General features: G+C 39.8%; 1 protein-coding gene across 1 annotated transcript in view; it reads left to right on the forward strand.

Moving 5' to 3' along the window:
* The window catches only part of LOC120227197 (coagulation factor XIII A chain-like), a 51,125-nt gene extending 28,165 nt beyond the window's left edge, over positions 1 to 22,960 (forward strand). The window contains exons 4-5 of the mRNA XM_039225353.1: positions 20,834 to 21,085; positions 22,878 to 22,960. Coding sequence (XP_039081284.1) covers positions 20,834 to 21,085; positions 22,878 to 22,960 — 335 coding nt within the window. The remainder of the gene's footprint in view (positions 1 to 20,833; positions 21,086 to 22,877) is intronic.
* The last annotated feature ends 2,434 nt before the right edge of the window (positions 22,961 to 25,394 follow it).

Raw genomic sequence — 25,394 nt, forward strand, 5'->3', positions numbered from 1 at the left:
TGTTAGACCTTGTTCTTAAGTATCCAGTTTGTAAAAGAGGGACAGTATCCAAGTGGAATGAAAACCTACTGAACAAAGGGTAAAACTGGACTAATTATTCATAATCCATGCCCTCTCATTACTCCATGAATGTTACATGGATTGACGAAGGACTGACTGGAAAGCTCTTGAAACTCCTTAGTGATAGTTGCTTCCTAATAAAATGACCCAATTACCAGCCTTATTTTGAATACTGCAACTGTATAGGAAAGTTAAATCCTTATTGTATTCCTTAAGGCAGTATAACCTTCATAAAGCATTGCTGTAATAGCAGCCAGAGCCAGACAGGTGTTAGATGAACACAAGGCAAGCTATAAATAGCTGCACCTCTCTTTTGCTTTCCTTTTCACCTTTTGTTTCTTTTCAGTATCTCAGTTTCTTGTGATTTTTTCTACCATTTCTTGTGATTTCTCTAAACTCTCCATCTCTTTCTCTGTTTTTCTCTTGTTCTGAGTCTTGCTCTGTGTCTCCTACATATGTACACACTGTCCTGTGGGTGAATGTTTTGATATTTACCCATTAGGGGAGTTACTAGAATTAGCCTCAAGAGCTGGGTATAGCAATTTGTGCATGCATTCACAGGTTTTCTTCAGCCTTCAGGAAGCCAGGTTGGATTCTCTGAATGCACTGGACTGTCTCTGGCTAAAGTATATCTTAGTCCCCTAGAGCCTCCTTTGATGTACTGTTGGAGGTTCTTCAGGGGGTCTTGATGTGACTTCTTTCATTTCCCTGTCTACTTTCTTTCCATTTCTGTGTAGGTGACTTTATAATATCTCATCTCATGACTGGTTCAGTGAGTTTCTGATGCAGAAACCTCCGCTGTGTCTGGCACTGTGTGAAATGCCATGGAGGATTTAAGACACCATCCCTGTCTTTAAAGAGCTTTCTATAGTTGAGGTGAGAAGAATTCCACAATTAATAAACACAAAACATAAAATGAAGGGCTGAACTGACATAATTCTCCACCAGAAATGTGTAACAGGGGCAGTCAGGCAGGCATTGCACTTGGCAGGCAGGAGGGACCTAGGCTAGATGGGGAAGGGTGAAGTTTTGGACAAGGCAAACAAGTCTTGAGATGGACTTTGAAGAATTGGGTGTGTCACAAGAGGGACAGGAAGTGTACACCCTTCAGGCTGAGAGAAAGGCATTCTTTGAAGCCCAAGAGCATAGTTTTTGCTGATGTACACATATTTCTAATGAAAAAGAAATCCTGAACAGAACCAAGTCTCATGGCTATATTTAGTTTGGGTGCTGCTGGTTCTTGAGGTTCCCTGGAGTTTCACGGAGCTTTCAATGTGGTATGAAGACCCAGCTTGACAAGCCCATAAGTGACATGTTCACCCTATGGAGTCAGCCTCCAGTTATTGTTTGCTTAGTGAATGTTTGCACTAACTAGAATTCAAAACCCTTTTATGGGGTTTGTAGAGGTGAGCCATGACATCTGTCTTTTCCACACAGCAGAATCATTATCGTCCCTAAGCAATCCACTTCATCATGTCAGATTAAAACATGAGCCCTTAAAAACTATCTTTTGTCAAAGATCAGAATCTCATTAACATGATCGAATGCAATTAAGTCACCATTAGCTTTCAAGAGCATTTTAAAGGGGGCTCAATAAATGGTATAAGTCTCTGGGCATATGAGGGCTCAAGAGAGACTTGAATGATATCCACATCCTTTTTACTTACTCACCCAGTATTCCTGTAGGAGGAGGAGAGAGAAAGATATCTACAATCCATGCTTCCCCTGATAATCTAGAGATGATCATATTCTCACACTTTGAATTGGTAAACCAAATATGCTTTTAAAAATAGAGGCTTCTAGGGAGGAATGTGTAGAATGATAATAAAATGGATTATAATAAAAACATATTTTCAATCTCATTCACTCATTCACACATTATGTTCATCAACATATGAATGCCACCTGCCAAACCTGTGACTTGCCAGGTAGAGAGGCAGCTGCTTATATGATGAGGCATGAAATGTGTTCCAGTAACAGCATGGTGAATTCTTCTATTATAGTTACTCCTTCTAATTAATGCGTAATATCTGAAGCTCCCTTAACGAAATGAAAATGCTCTGTGAGGATAGAAAATAATGTCCAACTGACCCATTTATAAATTTGCACAAATTGGCTTTGCAGAATAACTAGCTGACACTCTGCAGAGAGCAATGTCTTGAGTAAATAAGATATCCCAACAATTTCTCTCAATAAACATTGAGAGAAAAGATGAAAAGCGTGGGCACAAAGGGTACCATAAGTTGAAAGTATGAGGAATGAAAGAGGCCGAGGGTTGAGCTTGTATTCAAGGCAGAAACAGGGAGCTGAAGGAGGAGAATTGCCCAGGAGTAATGCCCACCAAGCAATTAGGATTGCTCTCTCTGAAGAGTATACGTACTCATTGTTAAAGGGAAAGCAGTCCAAAGCTTGGTGCTTTTCATAAAATCATAGACTTATAAATATTTGGGCACTGGAAAGTATCATTAACCATCTTTGGCCAACTCACTTGTCTTACAGGAAGCTATTCATACCTAATAAAATATTCAAACACATTCTTGCACAAGGTCAACCCAGGGCCTGATAGAGCTCAGTGGAGCACAGCTAGGATGACCCTATAATGGATCCTCCAAGTTAGGATACTGTTGAGAGAGATGGAGGAAGTGGCTAAATAGAAGAGATGCTAAGAAAAAAGCATAAGCTGGGCTGTCCTTAGCAAACCTGGAATATATGATGGCCAAATCAGATCTGAGGCAAGAGGAAGCTACAAGAAAATAAGAGGAATGTAGAGGGAGAAGGGGAACAATCTCATGATATTAAAAATTGGAATAAGTGTCCAAACAGGGCACAGAAAAACTATTTCAAAATGGAAAGACATGATGAGTCAAGAGCATTGGATTGAGAGGGGTGCCATGTTGACCTGGCTTTGGAAGTATAGACATGGGATGATGACTTCCTCCAGCATAGGTGAGGTCAAGAAGAGACATCCATTCAAGGTGAGGGAGAGCAAAGGGAGGAAGGCCCAGGTACAGGAAATGGGCAAACAGGCACAGAGCTGGAAGCTAGCCCCAGTGAGCCACCTGAGGCATAGTATGGGCTCCTTTGCACTTCCTCACTGTAGCAGCAAAGAGACCCGAGTACCCATGGGAGCTGAGGGGGAAGGCAGCCACTTTTTCCCTCTAGCAGATGAGAACTAAGCCTCTCCCCAGATCTTTTCTGGGACTGTGCAAGGTACTGCTACAATCCTCTATAACCCCTCAGGATTCTGGGTGGCAGTGACAGCCTTAAGTTCTCTGGATGTTTAATCAGATCACCTGGGAGTGTACTAGGACTGGACATTAACAGAGACTGACAACAAATAGGGGAATAAATGGGCCAAAGTCCATGTGTGGCTTAACCAGTGTGGAATCCCAGATCAGGTCTGTTGCCAGAAAGAAACACATGTGCAGGAATATTTTTTTTTTTGGAAAGCAGGAGACAGCACAATGATATCAACCCTTCCATTGAAGGTGTTATGCTTTCCATTTGGACTATAAGAATGAATTCTATTTCAAGTCCTGTTTCCTTGACTGCGAAAATACAAAGGCAACATATCTTTCCCTCTCAATCCCCTAACTGGCTCCCAAAGAGACAAGCCACATTTGATGTCCAGCATCTCAAAGTTAGGTTGACATATATGCTGCAAGTGCACCAGAAAATTAGCTCACAGGGTAGACAAGAGTCCTTAGTATTCTGAGGCAATTAATTCCACATAAAGAGACAAAAACAAAATTCCTATGACTAAAATGATGGAAATGAAATAGTGGAGACAGCTAGTTTGGCATTTTCCATCAAACAACTTTTTTATTTGTGCAACATATTTCTAAGTGATAGAAAATGACACACTGTCTCCATTACTTCATTTCCGTCATTTCAATTTTTCTAACTTTCATATTTGTGAAACAAATTGCTTTAAACATGTCAAAGACACTTGAGTGGAGTGTTAGCCAAATTTTAAAAATAAAGATGATTCATAAAGACAGCACTTGTGTTTATAACCACCAAGATAAAACTTCAAGAAAAAGAATCACAGTCCTGATTATTTAGGGCACAACTCTAAGGTAATCATCTTCAGAAGTTAGAAAAAGTCTCTTTTTGCTCTCTGCCTCATTTCCCCTAGATTTATATGACACAATAAACCTGACCTTCTGAGTGCTCCATCATCTCTGTATCATTGATTTACTGAGTAACCACCCCTGTATTTATTGTTTTGGACTTGGACTCTGTTTGCATAATTATGCAATATGCTGAGCCCTTCATTGATATTTTGCTCCCAATCACTCATTCTGTATTCTCCTAGAGCTGATGCTTCTTGAGGGAAAGGCTGTATTTTGCCTGTTACTAAAGATAGGCATTAACAGGGTACTGGGCAACCAGGAGGTTATTCCTCCAGCACATACTTTTGGAGAATTGATATTGGTGTCCCAAAGAAAGAAAGCTCGACAAATATTGCTCACTGTAGGAAACTGGAAGATCTATATCACTGATGGCAAAAAGAAGGAGGAGAAGGAGGAGGAGAAGGAGAAAAAGAAGAAGAAAAAGAAGAAGGCAAAAGAAAGAATATGAATAATTGTACAAACAGTGGAGGCAACATGTTCTGTTGTTGCAACTTTTTTAAATTTGGAAACAAACACTGTACAGAAAATTTCCAAGAACAGTACAAAGCACTTTTTTCCCCCAGAACCATTAAAAAGGTGTCAATCTGATGTCCTATGAGCAAAGACATTCTCTTATAAAATTATCAAAATCAGGAAATTAACATTATTAAATTATGATCATCTAGTCTTGAGAACCCATTTGAGTTTCACCAAGTATCCCAATAATGTGCTTTATAGCAAGAGGATCCGGTGCAAAATCACATGTTGCATTTTGTTGTCATCTCATGTTTTCTCAATTTGAAACACTTTCTTGGACTTCCATTACTTGACATCTATGAAGCTTACAGTAATTTTGTAGAATGCCTCTCGGTTTGGGTTTGTCTAGTGTTTCCTCATGATTACAATCTGCTTATGCATCTTTGGCAATAATACACAGAAGCCTTTTGCATGCTTCTCGGTGAATCCTATCTGGTTGCATGTAATTTTTTACAGATCCTATTACTGATGATGTTGACTTTGATCACTTGACTAAGGCACTGTCATAGGTTGATGATTTAGCCTATTCAGGCTGCTCTACAGAATGCCATAGGCTGGGCAGCCTATAAACAACAGACATTTATTTCTTACCATTCTGGATGCTGAAAAGCCCAAAATCAAGGTGATGACAGATTTATTGTCTGATGAGAACCTATCTTCTGGTTCACAGACAGCTGTCTTCTCGCTGTGTCCTCACATGGTGGAATGGGTAAGGGAGCTGTCCATGATCTTTTATGGGGGCACTGTTCCCATCCATGAAGTCTCTCCACCCTTATGGACTAGTCACTTCCCAAAAGCCCCCCTCTAAATACCATTACATTGGGGTAGATTTCAACGTTAAGAGTTCAGGGGTTGGGAATACCAGCATTTATCCTATAACAGTTGGGTTCCACAGGAAGTAGACTTTGAAATCAGTATGAAAGAAGTTTATCAGGGAGTGCTGTTGGGCATACTTATACAGACGGAGAGGTTGAGCTGTGAGCAATCCTCACAAAGGCTACAGCTGACCCCATGGAGAGATATGGAGCTGAAACAGGTCTTCGGAGGCGGTTTTCCTCAGCTTAGGAAATTGCCAAAGAGACCTGACCACCAAGGATCATTTTCTTGCATCACTCACAGCAGCTGCAGGCACGTCTGTCATTTCCAGAGGGATTCTGGACAGCACATTTCAGAACTGAGGACTGTGGTGTCTTTCAGGGTTCTCTCCTGCAAAGCTCTTGTTTGTTCTCTTTGTAGTTAATAAGTACTTTACAATATAGTATCTTGAGACTATGAAATGTTTTCTACTCATCACAAATTCTATTGATAGAATGATTGATTGATGTACATATGAATTCATGATTTCTTCTTTTAGTTAAACAGGTTACTTAAATCTGTTACTATCATTAATTGTATTGATGTTCAAATTGTCCTAGATTTTGCCAATTGGAAGCTCTTCCAACTGGCTTCAGTATCCTTCCTTCTTTATCTTCTGGCACAACAAGATGTTTCAAGCTCATATTTTGCATGCTGCAGCCCTGAAATCAAAGAGTTCTGCTTCCTTTTAATAGAAAATAGTATTTAGAAATCACAGTCTGCGTCCTATGTATGATCACTGCTATTTTACCTCCTGTCAATATTTCCCAATTGAATCTAGGTTTATCTCATTTATTGTTTTTGCTTCCATGATATACCTATGATGACTCCTGACCCCTGACTACCATAGTGTTTTTCATCCTTGAGGTTTCTCCTAATTCACACCCAGAAAGACCTGAGTAAGTATGGTGTAAGGCAGATAAGAATATCACTCATAAAATGACACTCAGTGAATCTTCACAACATGCCAGCTGTGTGCTTTATATTTCTTTTTGCTTTCTATTGCTGATGTAAAATATGATTATAATCTTAGTGGCTTAAAACAACACAAATGTATTATTTTAACATTAAGCATAATGATAATGACTGAATAAGGTGTATTACTATCTTAACCAAGCCCTTTTTACCTAATATCTTCACTCATGGAGATATTAGTGGAATTCAGATGCCAGGCCTAGGATCTAGAAAGGTCTTGGAAGGATACAGGGTCCACTGGTTGGGATGTGAAGACAGATACCCATTCCCTCTCCAAATTGTGTGCAATGAATGAATTTCAACTAAGGGAATTATTCAATTATTCCCATAAAGAGCGATTATGGATGTGAGAAGGAGTATAATTGGTCTTATCAGATACTAAAATTTTAGCAAGAGTGGATTTATTAGGCTCTTGCTATTTACTGTTACCTGAGACCAGCTGCCCTAAAATTAGTGGCCAAATGGCTATTTATTGGGTATAGTGTGGAGATGTTTGGCCAACAAGAGCTTCTGAGGAGGCAGGTTCAGAGGAAGTTCCAAAGACAGTGTGAAACTTCAGAGCACGTGCCCTGAGTTTGGGGTTACATTTTTGAGTTCAAGCATAGACAGATGTTTTAGACAAAATTCCCTCACTATACCATTTTCCAAAGGATGGGACTTTATTTTAAAATAAATACCTTTATTTAAAATTTTTTAAGTATAGCAGTGAGTGACAAGTTGCCAGAGGAAATGAGAGAAAACTGGAGTATCTTGGGCCTTGGGGAATTGTCAAGAACAATCACCTTCTTCCATGGGCATTTCTAGGCAGGGCTCCAGTGGTCCAACCTAGAATGTGGTTCCTTTACATCTTTGTGTTTAAACAAGATTTTCTTCACAATCACTTATGTAGTTGATTTATGTCATTGTCATAAACACCAGGCTTGAGTACAATTGTTTTTATGATGCTTTTTAAAAATAAGTTTTAAGTTTGTTTATTTATTTATTTATTTATTTATTTATTTATTTACTGTGAGAGAAAGAGAGAGCTCATGCTCACAGGAGCAGAGGAGAGGCAGAGAGAGGGAGAGAGAGGATCCAAAGCAGACTGAGCTGTCCATGCAGAACCCAACACAGACTCAAACCCATGAACCATGAGATTATGACCTGAGCAAAACCAAGAGTCAGACACTTAACCAGCTGAGCCACCCCATTTTTATGATGCTTTTAAATGTAAGCAGTGATTAGCTCATGACACAACTATGAACGTCTCTAGTAAGCAAATGATCATTCGCCTCTAAATGTACATATGAACTAATAACATGCAATGTGCAAGTCATTCTTTTTGCCTATCCCTTAAATTCTATTTTTGTCATTATTTCTCTAGTAAAGTTGTTCCTGACTCCACCATTAATCTACTGCTCTAGGTCTGTTACCATCATGTGGCATTAGTTTTCTGACTTGAATTATAGTCTAATCTTGGATGTTTGATTATGACCTCACTGAGTGCAGAAAATATATCATATGCATCTCATATACCTGCCTTTGTCACTCCAGGCAAAGTGATATTACCCTGCTCACAGTAAGCAGTTTATAAATATCTGTTTGAATAAATGTTTATTGAGTATGTACATCCACCTGCAGACTAATACCAAATAGATTGCATCTTATTGCCTAGAATATTTCTAACAGTGCTTTTTGCTCTATCAGCAATTGGTTTAATTTCTGGCAATGCAAACTCATTTAACACTTGCTGTTATGAATTACATTCATATATTTGCATTCCAAGGACAGACAAATATTTTGTTAGATTACCAATGATTTATCCTTATTCCCATCATTTTTGCCATTAAATTATTAATAAGAATTGACTGTTTCAGTGAAAATTTCTTCAGAGGTCTGCTTTCTTTGGAAGACATTCAGCTAAACTTTTGATCTTATTCTTGTTGGCTAATGACAGCTGCTTTTAAAGCCAGCTGCCATTATTATAAATAAGTAAGTCTTTCTCCTAAGACTCACAAGTCTCAGTCTGCTTGCATGATGGGTACAACTCAAACAAATGGAGCTTTGGCCCCATGCAATTGCCTTTTGCTGGGGAGATTTAGTTCTTGTAAGAGAATTTCTTCTGGCCTGCATCCTGGAGTTGACTGAGAACATGAAGGAGTTAGGCACTGAAACTTCTAGCTGTTGTGAATCTGGTCAGTGATCCCCACTTTCAGTCCATAATGTATTTCCTGCCCCCTCTAAACCTGCACTGGGCTTTCCAGAGCCCAGCTTGAGGATGGCAGAACTCTAAGAAATGTGGAAACATCCTTTGTCCATTGAAAGTGCTGCTAACAGAGTGAGGACAAAAAACTTGTATGCAGTTTGGTTTAGAAACCCTTAAATCCTGCACAGTACGGTAAACTAGACATTGTGACATCAAAATCCTATCTCTGCCCTTGACATCACTAAAATCTAAAGGATTTAAACCTCGATGGGTTGGTAGAATGACAGAACCTCATTTAAACTCATGCCAAGGAAGGATTAGAAATTACCCTAGGAACAGTTGTTATATAGACTTTGTATTTCAAGTGACCACATTTTTATACTCATCTTCTACGAGCAAGTTTCCCTATCCTTTTTTTAATTGTTTTTTTAAAAATATTTTACTCATTTTTGAGAGAGAGAATAAAAGAGACTGAGCAGGGGAGGGACAGAGAGAAAGGGAGATACAGAATCTGAAGCAGGCCCCAGCCCTGAGCTGACAGCACAGAGCCCAATTCAGGGTTCAAACTCACAAACGGCAAGATCATGACCTGAGCTGAAGTCAGGCACTCAACTGACTGAGCCACCCAGGTGCCTCAAGTTTCCCTGTGCTTAAGGTCTGGTTCTCTTCTAGCTGTGAAACCAGCTTTTAGGCAAGGTACCATAATCAGGTTTCCTTTCATAGAGTCATGAATTTAAGTAAACTTCCCAGGGATATAAACATTTTAGCATTATCTGTAATTTGTCCTCTCTTGGAAGGATTTTCATGATCAAAAAGCAAAGTGGGAATATTTTGGTAAGTCAAGAGGTCTTCCTATCATCTTGATTGCTCTCCTACAGTCTTCACACAGCAGCCAATGTGATTTTTAATAACTGAGGGCAGACCATGTGTCTTTTCTAGTAATTTCCTTTCTCAGTCAAAGTCAATTCCAGAGTCCTGATAACAGCCTTCAAGGCTCTACTTGATCTTCTGGCTCGCTCTCTCTCTCACTCACCCTATCTCTAATGATTCTCTCCAATGTTCCCTCTGCTCTAGACACATCAGCCTTCTCAAGCATGCTAAGTATCTCCTCCCTCAATACTTGTGCACTGAAGGGAATTCTCTTCTCCAGATGTTGCATAGCTCATTTGCTCACTTTTCCTACATCTCTGCTCAAGTGTCACCTTACCAGAGAGTCCTACCTGGTCACTTTCTCCAAACAAGCACTCCCACCCCATTACCCTCTGTCCTCTTTACCTGCTTTATTTTACTTTTTCATGGCATTTACCTCCATTGATGTAGTATATATTGATTTGTTTAATGTCTGTTTATCCCTACTAAACCATATGCCCCATGAGCCTGTGTTGACATCACTGTTCTCAGTATCTAGTACCTAGTGTCTAGTGCCTGGTACCTAAATGGTGCTTGGTAAATGCCTGTTGAATAAATCTCTGAGCCATGCCACATCATTAGCCACCTTCTTCACTACCCATGTTGTCATGCTCAGAAATAAAAATTAAAATGTAGGTTTAATGAGCTTTATTTTCTGTTGTGACCATCAGACACCATAGAATAATGAAAATAATAGTTTCTTCAGCCCATTGCATGCCCTTCACACACATTATTATTTAAACCTCATCCTGTATAAAGCCAGTTTACAGTTGTAAAATAGATTGAGAGGCTGATTAGCTTCCCCAGGCCTGAATGCTAGAGCAAACAGACCTGGGTTCAAATCATGGCCCTGCAACTGATGGCTAGTTACTTAATTTCTCTGAGCCCCAGTTTCCCAAGATATTACATGGATATAACTGTTAGAGCTGATGCAGACACATAGAAATGTCAGGGTTAAGAGTGCACAAGAGAAATTTCTCTAGGTTTTATAAGCAATGGAAGTTTAGTCAAAGGAATTGGTTACACTGGTGAGAGAACAACTAAGAAGTCACAGTGAGGCCCCTTGGAAGTTAGTGACAGCAGAAACCTGCCCGCACACCTGGGGCTGGAAGCACATGGAGGAGGAGGAGGTCTTACCAGAACCCAGAAGTATCCCTGAGAGCTAGAACCATGGCAGTGCCCAATGGGAGCTGAGACCCTTGGTGGAGATTCAGCATCTCCAGAAGCAAAGAGAGAAATAGGGCAGACTCTGGTATGTAACCTGTCTTTCTCCAAAGTCTCTCATTGGCCAAACTTACCTAGAAAGGGTTTTCTGTAGAACCAGGATGAGGTGGTTTGGCATTGGGTCTGAGAACAGCCATGTGATCACCAGGCATGGTAGATAAGCACAAACAGTAGTTCTTTTTTCCAAATGGACAACCTGGAACTCGAACCCAAGTTCTCTGACTTCTAATCCTCCTGTTCCTTAGAATAGACCAGCAATATGAACATATCTTATATAGTGTTATGTTCTATAACCTACCTCACCAAATCATAGAGATTTTTATGTTCATGATTTTTTTTCTCAAAACCAAAAATGTTCTGTTCTCTCTCAGATGAGGCAACACATGCATGTGGTTAAGGGAATTTCCGGAAAAACTAGCTTCATTGAGTAGGTCTGTATGGCAGTTAACCACACCAGGCCTGATTTTTGGAGCAGCACGCTCATCAAGTCTTCCCACTTAGTCATGAGCCAGGGTTAGAGGGGGTGATGTTTTACTTGTGGCTGTATGCCCAGCAACCAAAACAGTCCCTGGCATCTAGTAGGAAGTCAAAAGCTCTTGGGTGCTGAATGACCCAAACCAAGGGTCACATTTGGTTCTACCCATCTTACTCCTGACTAAGCCTCTGTTACTTCCTCCTGCTTCTACCTACATCTGTCCACTTATCATCCCTCTTAGGTCATTATCCAGAGCTAGGCATTATCACCCTAAGGACACCATCATGTCTCACCTGAATACTTAAGCAGCCTTCTGCCTCCTTTTTCCTCCATGCTTGTCCTCTCCAAACCATTCTCCATCTGCAACTAAAGTGATCTCCCTTTGTGCATATCTCATGAGGCCACTTAGAGTTTCTCTATGGCTCCTGCCCCATCTCTAGCCCCTCATGGGACACAGCCTAATGTCTTTGCACAGCATCAAAGGTCCCTTTGGCTCTTACCCTGCGCAAGTCAACTGCTTCTACTACTATAAGGGTTTCATCATTCCCTGATGCTTCATGTTTTCCTTATTTCCTCTACTGGGAAGGATCCTCCCCACCTTTTCCATCTTTAAGATTCTATCCCAAAGCCACCTTCTCTGAGGGATCCTCTCTCACTTCCATAGCACTCTCAGCCTCTTCCTCCTCTGGGTTTCCAATGCACCCAACAACTGTGAAGATTACATTTCAGAAGTTCTGCCATACACTATTCTTCATGGCTAACAATCCCAGCTAAAGCCTGGCATCCTGTAGGCACATTTACAGTGAGTGCCAATACTTTGTTGCAGGACCTCTGCAGTCTTATTTCATAGATGAGGAAATACTTATATTTCAATACCATTGAGGTTTTCTCTGATTTTTTTCCCTCATGTTCTTTTCCTCCTCTCTATGTTGTTGGCAGAACCCTGGGCTGGGCTGTTGCCTTGTTGGACCAGTGTGTACTTCTTAATGCTGATGGTCTGTATCAAGATGTAGCTTTATTATCATTATCATTATTTTAGTCACTCAAAGAGCCTAACACAGTGCTGGTTATTTCACAAAATTTCACCTTACTCCGAAAAAATATTTTAAAAGATGTAGGAAAGATTGAAAGAAAGGTGAAATAAAATTAAGGTAAATAAGCCTCCTTAAAGAGTTAATCTATCTTCAATTTACCAAATATTTATTGAGCACCTACTGTGTTCCAAGCATCTTGCATGCCACTGGGTACAAGGCATTAAATACAACTCAGTCTCTGTCCTCAAGAAGTTTCCCCTTTCTTCCCCAGTTTACTGGAGCCACAGAATAAACATTTCCAGGAAGCTGTCTTTCCTTAGAAAACACATGAAAATATATGTATAAACTCATCCACTGGCAAAGTATGAAGTCGTGCAAATTCCCGACGTCTTTGATGAAATGATTTGCTTTTGAACAAAAGAATCCTGTGCCTTTTTCTTTCTTTCTTTTCTTTTTTGTTTTTTTTGTGCCTTTTTTGATTGTTTCTTTCTTTTTCTTCCTTCCTTCCTTCCTTCCTTCCTTCCTTTCTTTCTTCTTCCTCCCTTCCTTCCTTCCTTCCTTCCTTCCTTCCTTTCTTTTGGTGGTGGTGTTTTATTTTTGTTACTGGTAACCTGATGTTTCTAAAAGTTAATGCATCCTGGACCTTGTGTGCTCCTGTTCCATCCCAAGCCTGATAAAACAAGGTTTGCTTCCCTCCACAAGGCTACTGTATTCTTGCTTCCAGCTCTGCCACATACACCATGTTGCCACAGCAACACTTCCAGGGCACATTTGGAAATAGATTGATTATTTTGAGCATGAAAGGTGCGTCTTGGGAAAAACAAATGAATCAAATGGAAAAATGAATTAACATCATGAAATTTACCTTCCCAGCTGGAGACATGATATATTCATGAGTTCCCTAGAGATGATTCTCTTCTAAGAATTCATTATTAAAGAAAGTCTGCTGTTAGGTGGAGTCAGAGCTCAGTTTAAAACATATTTATATGTGAATGGAAAACACCCTTTGAAGGAAAAGATTTTGCACTAGAAATTTTTATTTTTTGTGAAGGATGCTTGAAATTAACATCTGGCTTGCTACAGGCATCTTATTCCAGAGCTTCTAAAGTCTCTGTGATGTCTTTAATGGAACCTAACATTTGCAAAAAGTGCAATTCAGTCCCATGGACATTTATTGGGCACCTATTTTGTGCATGGCATTGTGGTATTCTTTGAGGGCTCTAAAGACAAGTAAGATAATATATTTAGTTGCATAAAAAATAGATATCTAAGTGAATATGAAGAAAAGGTTTTGTTTAGGTCTTCAGGTGATTAATTAAGCCTTGAATGACCAGAAATGTCTTACTATTTACTATTACTAAATCTAGCATAGATGGAGCACAACAACTATGGTCACTTGACTCACAGATGACCTACCCAAGAGATGAGAGAAACAGATATGTCCTGAGGTACAAGCTTCATTTCAGAGCATCAGGGGAAAGTGGCTGACAGGCATGGCTCGTTTAGTTACAGGTACCTACTCCTCCTGCTGGCTGATTATGTTCTTTCAGTTTCTAGGTATGAACAAAGCGAAGTCAGAATAATTCTATTAGCAATAATTTTCAACCATACTGACCATACTATAGGCTGATTAGTGGCCTTCCTAGACTACCTGGGAGCCTAATTACCACACAGTACATTGTGTTTTCTTTTTTTAATCTTTTATTTAAATTTTTTAAATGTTTTTTATTTATTTCTGAGAGAGAGAGAGAGAGAGAGAGAGAGAGCGTGAGCAAGGGAGGGTCAGAGAGAGAGGGAGACACAGAAGCTGAAGTAGCTTCCAGGATCTGAGTTAGCTGTCAGCACAGAGCCCGACGTTGGAGTCAAACCCACGAACTGTGAGATCATGACCTGAGCTGAAGTCAGACACTTAACCTACTGAGCCACCCAGGCACCCCCAAAATAAAAATATTCCAGGCCATTAACTTAATAAAAAATGAATTTTTAAAATGTAACTTGTGGGGCGCTTGGGTGGCTTAGTTGGTTAAGCGTCCGACTTTCGCTTAGGTCATGATCTCGCGGTTTGTGGGTTCGAGCCCCACGTCGGGCTCTGTGCTGACTGCCAGCTCAGAGCCTGGAGCCTGTTTCGGTCTGTCACTCCCTCTCTCTCTGACCCTCCCCTGCTCACACTGTCTCTCTCTCTCTCTCTCCTAGAAATAAAAAATAAAACATAAAAAAAAAAATGTAACTCGTTCCTCCATGGAGTTGTACCTATGCAGTGCTTTGCATGAAGGGGGTTCTTGGGTCTATGCAATGACTAGTTGAGAGCAAATTTTCCCCCAAGGACACATAGGGCTGAGTCTGAGCTGGAGGTGGATTTCTCTTTGTCTTTTATGTGAATGACACAAATATGACAAAAAACTCAGACCCAAAAAGCCACTGTTAGTAAAAAATGAAATCTTAAGGGACTAAATATGTTCACCCTCTTCCTCCTGGCTCCAGGATGGGGTTGTTAAGGTAGGTGCATCTCTCTGTATTCTCCCCAGAGTGAATTTAAAGAAGACAAAGGGAGGTTTGAATGTAAGCATATGGTTCAAGTGAATTTTGCCTTACAAATAGTATTGCTGTGGCCTCTAAAACAATTTACAAATGAAAACAAGCACTTGAACTAAGAACGTGTGTTAATTTCTAGATCAGTTGGGAAGATGACACCAATTTTAGATAAGTATAAAAAAATGTAATCGGTAATTGTATTTTTCATGGTTGGTAGTCTAATTCCAGTGATTATGTTATTTTTTAAAAAATTTTAAATGCTTTTTATTTATTTCTGAAAGAGAGAGAGAGATAGACAGCATGATCAGGGGAGGGTCAGAGAGAGAGGGAGATACAGAATCTGAAACAGGCTCCAAGCTCTGAGCTAACTGTCAGCACAGAGCCCGATGTGGGGCTCGAACCCACAAACTATGAGATCATGACCTGAGCCGAAGCTAGATGCTCAACCGACTGAGCCACCCAGGTGCTCCCCAAAGATTACGTTATTAAAAGCACAATGAGAATCCTTTCTGTGATATTATATTTCCTGCTTCTATTTTTTTTTCTCGGTATTTTTCAACACAGAAGTCACACAATTTGGAGTGGGAGGGAGGACCAATTCTCCGAGCATTACATACTTTCAACAAATGTGTGTATGGTGATCATCTGTGTAAGGCTGAGGTTCACATCCAGATTTAGCCAAGGATAGTTGACGGGTAATCATGAATGTTGATGGATAGATGTTCTAGACTGTAGCCTGATTGTGGTATCTTAAACATGCTACCTCCTGGGGGTGAGAAGGGCTATTTAGTGAAATGAAATAGTACTCTGTCACAACTTCTTCACTCACAACTCAATCATAGAAAATTCTCCCCCAGAGCTGTCATTGAAATCATTACATCCAGAATTAAACATGTTGTATAGAGCAGCCGACAAGACCCTGCGGTACTATCGACATGTCAAGTCTCACATTAATAATCAGCTTTCCCATACAGTGAGTAAGAAACGTCTGTGAACCTGGCCTCTTTTTCCTTTCTTTGGGATGACTACCTGTTCCAGATATGGTTCCATACACCAGTCAGCTGTCGCCTGGCCTGACCATATCACCAATGTTGTTTACCCTTTTTCCCTTTTCCCGTCAGTTACTGACACCACTAACCCAAGTCCATTGTAGCCCACAGCCCCTCTCTGCAAGCGAGTCTTCTTTCAGATGATCGGTTGGTTGTGGCGCCCTTGGATCCACGCTTCGGTCTCATGCCGCTCCTCTCCACCATGGGGTACTCCCTCACTGTCCTTTGACCTCATATCTCTTCAGATGTTCCAATTCATTCTTCTTTTTTCCTTCATCTTCGTTTTTAAGCAGTTTATTTTAGAATACTCTTGGGTTTAAAGAAGAATTATGAGGATAGTACAGTTCCTATAAACCCTGCATCTAGTTTTCCTTTGTATTAACATGGTACATTAATATGGTACATTTGTCACAACTGATGAGCAGTAGTGATGCATTGCCGCTATTATTATTATTTTGTAATGCCTTCAGGATCCTCCCCTTAGCTCCGTGTAGGCAGCATGATTCAGAGAAAAGAGAATGGGTTTCACGGTGCAAAGATCTTGGTCTGAGCCCCGTATCTACCTCCTCCTAGTTATATGGATGTCTTCCATGTGACAACCTCATGGAGCCTCAGTTTCCCATCTGCAAAAATCCTCTTGTGAGAAAGGACGCCAGGAAATAAATCTTTATTTTCATCTCTATATAAACTGCCTTGACAATCCTAAATAACTGGTACAGTAATAAAACTGGACATTTTACCTATGTCTGTGAAATCAATAAAAAATCACAACCAGCTTCCTATGTCTTCAACATCCTCCTAGACTGTGAGGAATTCAACTAGGGGCCTTAAGGAAACTAAATGTTCACCTAATAGTAGTTCAGATTCTTGTTATTCATTTAGTGACATATTTCTCCTTGGAAGGAAAAACTAGGTGATATTTTTTTTCTTTTTAGGCCCAGTCTTAGACACTGACTGTATATTGTAAATCACCCCTTAAATAAACAAAATGTAAAATTCTCTAAGGCACAGGTTGGCAACTGTTTACTGTAAAGGCCAGATAGTAAATATTTCAGGCTTTACAGACCATATGGTCCCTGTCACAGCTACTCAACTCTACTGTTTTAGCACGCTAATACTCAAATGGATGAGAATGTGGCAATGAAACTTTATTTATACAAATAGGAAGTAAGCTACCTTTAACCTGTAGACCATCTCTTGCCAGTTCCTGCTTAAGGCATGAATGAATGAAAACGACAGTGACGATAAATGATTTGGAAAATAACGAGTTAGGAGTGAGGGACAGGGTTCAGATGATTCTCATATGATGATTCTGGAATTATTAAGACTTTTTGGTTCATAATGAATGATACTACTTTTTTAAAATTGATTGTGGGAGTAAGCTGTATGTGTTCTCCTGAAAGAAAAATTACTCAGCTCAATGTGTTTGACTCAGGAATGAACTGGCCTTTGAAAGTAGATTTAGATTCTATAGGTTGACTGTCAGTGAACCCATCCTGGCTTCTAGCTCCCGTAGAGGAGGAAGGATCACTTATAGGAATCAGAAAGCCTGAGGCAATGGAGGAAAATATAACAATAACTGCCACTTATTGAGCTGCCTTCCCCATCACAAATGATGACCACTATTATCCCATTTTACAGAACAAATGAGAGACAATAAGCGTCATGATCATACAGTGAGGGTTTAAGCCAGCTGCATTGTTCTCCTCCGTGGCCACAACACTTCCCTCCACAAAAGTTACTGGCTTTCTCTGGAACACTTATATTTCTTCATATTTAGAACTAGACAAGGCAGGAGGGTGGGAATCACTTCTTATTCCTTCTAGCTTTACTTTCTGGTAACTGTTATGTTTAAACACAAACAATAAATGTCTCCTGAGTGCGCTAAGTGTAAAGCTTTCATTATGTTGTAAAAATCTATTTTCTTTCCATTTCCAGAACTGCAGAGACAAGGACATGGAGGCTCAAACAATTAAGGAATTTGCCCAAAGGGGCACCTGTGGTTAATTGTGGAGTCAGAATCTGAACATAGTTCTCACCAACTCCAAAGCAGTTTGTACACATACAACTGCCATACAGCCTAGTGGTTAAACCCCCAGGCTCTCTAGCCAGACCAATTGGGTTCAGATCTCAGCCCCGCTACTTACCACATCACCTTGGACAAATTGTTTAATGCCCCTGTGTATTAGTTTCTTGATTTGTCAAATTAGGATGATGATTGTAATTTTCTTCTCATAGTTTGATATAAGGAATAAAGCAGTAACATGCATGTAATAAACAACACAAGCTTTGGCTTTTTCCATAGACTGCAAGCTCCAAGAGCACAGGAGTCTGTTTTGTTCACTGTTGTATTCCTAGCACTTAGAATAATGTCTAGCACATGGTAAGTGATATGGTTGCATAAATGAAAAGTGTTCAAACAAACTAGGCTTTAGATTAGGTTGTGACTGCATTCAAAGCCAAAATGAATAAACATGGCTCTTCTTTTTCTTTACTTTTTTTTAATGCCATGAATTTGATAGGTGAATTTTAATGAGACTTAGGGCACCTGGGTGGCTCAGTCAGTTAAGCATCCAACTCTCAATTTCAGCTGGAGTCATGGTCCTGCCTTCATGAGTTTGAGCCCCGCATTGGGCTCTGTGCTGACAGTGTGGACTCTGCTTGGGATTCTCTCTCTCTCTCTCTCTCTCTCTCTCTCTCTCTGACCCTCCCCCACTCACATGCACAGCGTGCTCTCTCTCTCTCTCTCTGTCAAAAAAAATAAACCTTACAAAATTAATATGAGTCTTTGAAATCATAATTTCAACTGTAATAATGGAAATAGTGATTGTCTTACTTATTTCAATGTTCCTAACAGAAGTAGATCTTAGTGCACAGTTGAGGCTCACAGCACACAGCACATGGTTTCAGAGACACTCACCTACTTCATTGCTACTCCTAAAGGACCATTTTTATGTAATGCATTTTAAAGTTCCTTTTATCGTTTTGTTTTGTTTTTTTTTTTAATAAAATCTAAGCCTGTCGTTATCACATGGATTTTATCTCTGAAAATTTATTTTTACCAAGCTTGTATGGTATTTAATACTGTGTATTCTAAATCCAAGCCAGTATTTGATGACAACAGCTGCCAGGAGCCCCTGTAATGAATGAATTATGGTTCCACTTAGCTGGTGAGATAGCCTTTGATGTCTACACTTCAGTGGTGATGGGGGCTCCAGGGAGCAACAGTTCCTCCAGAGAAAAAGGCAGCCTCAGCATCACCCCCCACCCTGTTTGAAAAGGCACAAAGAGGAGCATACACAGGAAATACAGCTCTGGCAGGATTTATGTGCAGGATTCCCACAGACTAAACTCTGTATATTCCCAAGAACACCACCTTGACACTGTTGCACCTTGGCAGCAAACCGTTTTTAAGACTTTATTGGATTTGTGGTAATATTCATCCTGAGTGGTGATTAACTGATACCCCTAACACATAGCAAAGCACTGGAGTTCTAATCTTTCTCCCTGGCTTGCACTGTGTAAATTATTATTTTCATTAAGATTAAGTATCTCAGAAGATTACACTGCAGTTAATTTATGCAACCACTTCCTTAGAATGCTGTTTTTGACAATATGCCTACCAAAGAATCCTTTAAGACCTCAGTAATTGGAGGGGCCCAACTGAAGCATTGGTTTTGTTCATTTTAATGTAGAATCCTCTGCATGTTTTCTATAAAGCAAAGTAAGTTTTTCTCTTAAAGATTCTTCAGCTTGCAAACAAAAACTAATTGCAGAGTTATTAGCCTGATTTGTATTTTTCTTCAAGTCATGAATAATTAAATATCTAATACATTTTGGAAAAGTTTGTAAATGAAAGATCTGCTCCAGTTTAAAATATCTATACACTTGATTATCTTGTATTATCTTGTAAACTAAACTATAAATTAAACTATAAGCTAAAAAGTTTAAAAATGCCTTCACCTTCATGTTTTTCAGGACCCCATTGTGAAATTTAGTTTTGAGGTTAACACTATAAAATAATAATTTGGTCTAAAATGACAGCAATAAAGACTAATAAGATTTATCCTGAGATAACTTATAAAGTGTGATAAGACTCAAAATATGGTAAAAATGCCCTGATACTTAACCTTCTATTGAAATAACAGCTGAGATTTGTTATGCATGAGAAATTATGGGCATAGCATCATACATGTGTTATTTTATTTCATCCTCAGGTAACATTGTTATCCTCATGTACTGATGAAGAAACAGAGAAGGAAATAGGGATTTGTAAAGGCCAAGTAATTTGCCAGAAATTTCCAGGATAAGAAAGTAGCAGAGCCAAGATTCAAATCTAGATAATTTGCTTCTGGAGCCTGAATTCCTGCCCATGACATAAGCCTAAATCATTTAATGAGATTGGCAATAAACACATGTTTCAGTTGAATGTGAAAATGTTTACATATGCAACCTATAAATATAATCTTATAATATTATAGGTAATATAACAAATATAACAAACCCAAAAAAATTGCCTATCCCCCTAAAAGAGCAATTCTGACTTTTTAGAGGGCAGCATTTCAGGGAATGGTAACTTCACAACACTGTGTAAGCTCTGTTATGTTTTTGCATCCCAGATTACTATTGCTACATTTTATTTGAATTCATTAACTAACAAACAAAAATTCCTGTAATTATCATTATTCCTTTTCTTAATCTAGACATGACAAAGAAGTTCAGAAAATCAACTAATGTCAAATAGTAACTTGGTAGCAGAAATGAAATTCATACCCAAGTCTTGATTTCAAGTTTAATTAATTATTTTAGCCTTAAGCCATAAGATGACAGAGTCAGAACAAAAATGGTTTGTGAAATCATCTCAACGCTTCTTCTTCCCACAGGTCGTTACCCTCAGGAGAACAAGGGAACCTACATCCCAGTTCCTGTAGTCTCAGAGCTTCAGAAAGGCAAGTGGGGGGCCAAAGTTCTCATGAGAGAGGACAGGTCTGTCCGGCTGTCCATCCAATCTTCTCCGGAGTGCATTGTGGGGAAATTCCGCATGTATGTTGCTGTCTGGACCCCCTACGGCATTCTTCGCACCACCCGAAACCCAGAAACAGACACGTACATTCTCTTCAATCCTTGGTGTGAAGGTAAGGGACAAGCACTTTTCTCATAAAAAAAAAAAAATAGCTCATATTTTTCTAATGCATCTCTTTTTGAAAGGATAGCAGAATTATTCTACAAGATATGTCCCTTTGCTACACACACTGTTTCGCATGGTTGAAAGACAGGAACAACCATGAAGTTAGTCCTTAATGTATATGAGGGCAAAACCTGTGTATATGAAGTTAATGCTGCTACACATTTATTCCAGGAAATAATTGAGGAATGCTTGAAGTTGCACAGTTAGTTAAATTGTGGAGCAATGTGTTGATGGTGTTACTTCTGTGTGTATGCTATTACTCTGTAAACAAAATGAGCTTATTAAACTTGACTTTCAAAACTATTAGTATCTATATAATCTGGCTTCAGAAAAAATAGGATAAAGTTGATCCTGCCTATGGTAAAACTAACTTCTCTCTCTTCCTAATTCAAGAACAAAAAGCCTGAATGTTAAAAGAATCCCATAAATTTGTATATATGCAGAGTGGGTGCAAATTTCATAAGCCATAACGATGGATGTACAAACATGTAACTTTAATATAATACAACTTAATCTCTACTGCTATTTGGAGTCTTCTTTTTTGTCTGTTACAGAAGCTTAATCCATTTATATTCAAATAAAATAAGTCAAGTCCAAGTATTTCTCCCAATTCCATTTAAAAACTTAGTCACACACAGTATTTTCCCCCCATCACCATCTCCGCCCTTCTATATCTGCCCCTTGCTTTATACTTGGTATGGAGCTGATTTTCAGTTCCATAGGCAAAAGCAAACACTGCAACAGCATTAATGGGAGAGAGTACATTAATGGGAGAGAGCACACTTTTAAATCTTAAGAAATAAGGTAATGAAACTTATAAGAGCTCATACAGGACAGAAGATGTTTCACATCATCTTACTTCATGTGTATTGCTCTTCAGTGTTTTCCCAAATGAGTCTATATTTTTTGCTGATTTTGAATTACTATTGTTTGTGAGAGTTGCATTTGAATCAGTGTTAAGCTGCATTTACAAGTAGATAAGTGAACAACAATGCTGTCTACTCATATATAACATAAATCTGGATCCTACTGCCCTTTTCTTTGGCTTCTCAGTTCTAGTAGTGTTGGCAGATGGCATTGAGCTAATCCTATACTCCCCACTCACCACCTTCATCATCTTGTCCCTCCCTGATAATCCTATCTGAGACAGATGCCCAAGGTTGACGGTAATAGGAGATGTTAATGGGGCCATGTGCTATTCAAAAATGCACTCCTGTTTACAGTAATCTAGTCAAGCAGATATAAAACATTCTATGATGGAGGGGACATGGTGCCATTTACAGAGATGAGGGGAGTGGAGACATAGAACAAACTAAGATTTTGAAAATGTTGAGTTGGACATAACTGTAAATACCCAAACAGAAATGACAAGCATTCTGATATGTGAATCTGGAAATGAGAATCAGAGACGTAAATCTGGGAGATGTAAATCTGAACATAGGGAGAAAATACAGGGAGGAAAGGAGATATAACATCAAGCCCTAAAGAACACAAGCATTTGGGGGTTCTCATAGCGAAGGAATTAGCAAAGGAGACTGAAATGGAGGAGTACATGTGAGATGGCCAATTGTAAAATAAATGTATTTAAAAAATTTATATTTACAAAACAAATAAACTAAGAATTTGATATTGACTTTCTTTGCATTACAAAAAGAAAATCATATAACTTCATGTCACTATCCAGCACCCTAAGGAGTTTATAAAATGCTATGATTTACCCCAAATTTGTGTGTTTGTAGCTTTCCTGGATTATAGCACCTGTGTATCAGGGGGTATGTATCTACATGCATTTCAACTTATGCTGCCAGTTTTCCAGAGATAAAAACAGTTAGTCATGACATATGGAGTTTATAGGACAATCATTGAGGAGTCTCAACAACTTTCTACTACCTGATCACTGCCTTGGTCTTCAGTTGTATCCTTGGTGAGCAGCTTCCAGGTTTCCCTGTTCAGAAGGTGTCACCTAGTCCAGAGATAATATGGTCCCAGCACTTGATGCTTCATTACAGAAAAGGAAGGGACTTTCCCTAGGTATCACTGATTGGAAGAAGGTGAGAATAAAACTAGACAGATTAGTTTGGAAGCTGTGGCCCAGGACAAAGATGATGATGGATGGACTGGACTATGGTGGTGGCAGTGGAGATGAGGAGGAAGAGATGGGTTGGAGATCTACTTTAGATTTAGAACAGAAATTATTGAAGGGTTGATCATGAGAGGTTACAAAAAGGGAGAAGTCAAGAATAACTCTAGGTGGCTGGTATCTGACCAGCTAGATTGGCGGTGGTGACATTTTCAGAGCCGGGAAGACTGAGGGAAGTGGAGAGGAAGATCTAGGGGTGAAACTAAGAATTACATTTAGAAATGTTAATTTGGTTATATCTGTGGAATATCCAAGTGAAAACATCAAGTAGGCACTTGAATAAGTGAATCTAGAGTTCCAAGGAAATGGGTGAGCTCGGTGTGTAAATATGGGCACCATCAAGAGCTAGCAGGGAAATTTAAAGAAAGAACAAACATGGATTTAGTATCATCCACAATTAGAGCCTAGACAAAGGAGAAGGAAACTGAGAAGGAGTAGCCAGTGGGGTTAAAGGGCATCAGAAGAGCATGGTGTCACAGACCCAGATAATTGATTAATTTGAGAAGATAGCAATTGCTTCTTTGGAATACTGCTGATGATTCAAATAAAATAAGGACAGAAAGTTTCCATATATTGTGGAAATATGGGGAACTTGGAAAGATTGCTTTACCACAGTGATGGGGACAGAAGCCACAGAGATGGACACTGACTAAAGTGCAATGGGAGGTGACAAAGTGGAGACAAAGTTGCCATGTTATGCAAGAAGACTTCCTGCAAAACAGAGGTTGTGATATGAAGGCCAATGAAGAATTTTTTAAGGATGGGATAGAGTAGGCATAACTTTCTGGAGATAGAGACAAACCAGCAAAAAATGAGTTTACTTCCCAGAGAGAGGATAGTGGTCCACAAACTTGGCTGCATATTGGAATCATCTGGAGATGTCTCAGACTTCCTGGTTGGTCTACATGTAACATGGGCTTTAGGGTTCTTAAAAAGGTCTGCAGGTGATTTTAATTTTTTTTTAGTTTATTTTCTTATTTTGAGAAAGAATGAGATGAACATGAAGGGGAGAGGGGCAGAGAGGGGAAGGAGGGAGAGAATTCCAAGAAGGCACGCTCCTGTCAGCACAGAGCCTAATGTGGGGCTTGATCTGACAAATTATGAAATCATCACCTGGGCCGAAATTAAGAGTCAGACACTTAATGGACTGAGCCACCCAGGCACCCCTGCACCCCCGCAGGTGATTTTTAAAGCCAAGTTTGAGAAGCACTGACTTAAGGAATGAAATCCTTGAATGGGTGGGAGCCAGGGAACAGGTGAACAGCCCTCGATAGGTGGAGCTGTCTGCCCTCCACTGTGATAAGAACGATGTGGAATATGGGTGAAGTGTGCAGCTTTTCTAGATTCAGTGGAAGGAGGATGAGGTTGTTCCCATTTTGTGAGTCTCTTTTTCCCAGTGATGTGAAAAGCAAAGTCATCTGCTGAGAACCAGAATCAAGGAGGGGAATATTGGAGGCTTGATAGAAAAGGCCTGAGAGTTTGGAGGTGGGAAGTGGGCTTATTCCAGGGACAAGACAGGTGGATCCTCCCTGCTCCCCAGAACACAGAGAAAACCACCACAGTTGCCCTAGTTCCTTGGCCTGTGAATATCCAAACATGTCTGCAAATTACTTGGGGGTATCCTCATGGGCATCTCCACCTCCCAGAATCCAGTTTCTCCCAGGGCCAACAGCTGTGCTGCCTCTGAAACATTAGAAAAGGTCACATAGTTCTATGTGCCTACACATTGGCTGCAGTTTGGTGTGGAGGGTGAGAGGAGGGAAGACTGACCACTTCTCAAACTTGGAGCCTATCAGAATGTCCTAGAGGGCAAGTCAAAGCATTTCTGTGCAGCACCCACAGAATTGAAGGTCATCTCGTGGGGCTTGAGAATTGCATTTCTAACCAATTCGCAGTGAATGCTGGTGCTTCTGGGCAGGGACCACAACGTAGAGAACCACGAGTTTACAGAACAATCACAAAACAATAATGACAAAATGTAGGAGAGCATACTTATACTGCTTAAAATTTCACCAACTCCTCCCCAAGCCCAATCCCAGTCTCTCCCCACCTCGCTGCCTCTTCTCTTTCCCCTCCCATTCCTCCTTGCTTCCAAACTCCTCTCACATCCTCTCTT

Source organism: Hyaena hyaena, unplaced genomic scaffold (genome assembly GCF_003009895.1).
Source record: "Hyaena hyaena isolate Hyena2069 unplaced genomic scaffold, ASM300989v1 scaffold_2083, whole genome shotgun sequence".
Classification (NCBI taxonomy): Eukaryota; Metazoa; Chordata; class Mammalia; order Carnivora; family Hyaenidae; genus Hyaena; species Hyaena hyaena.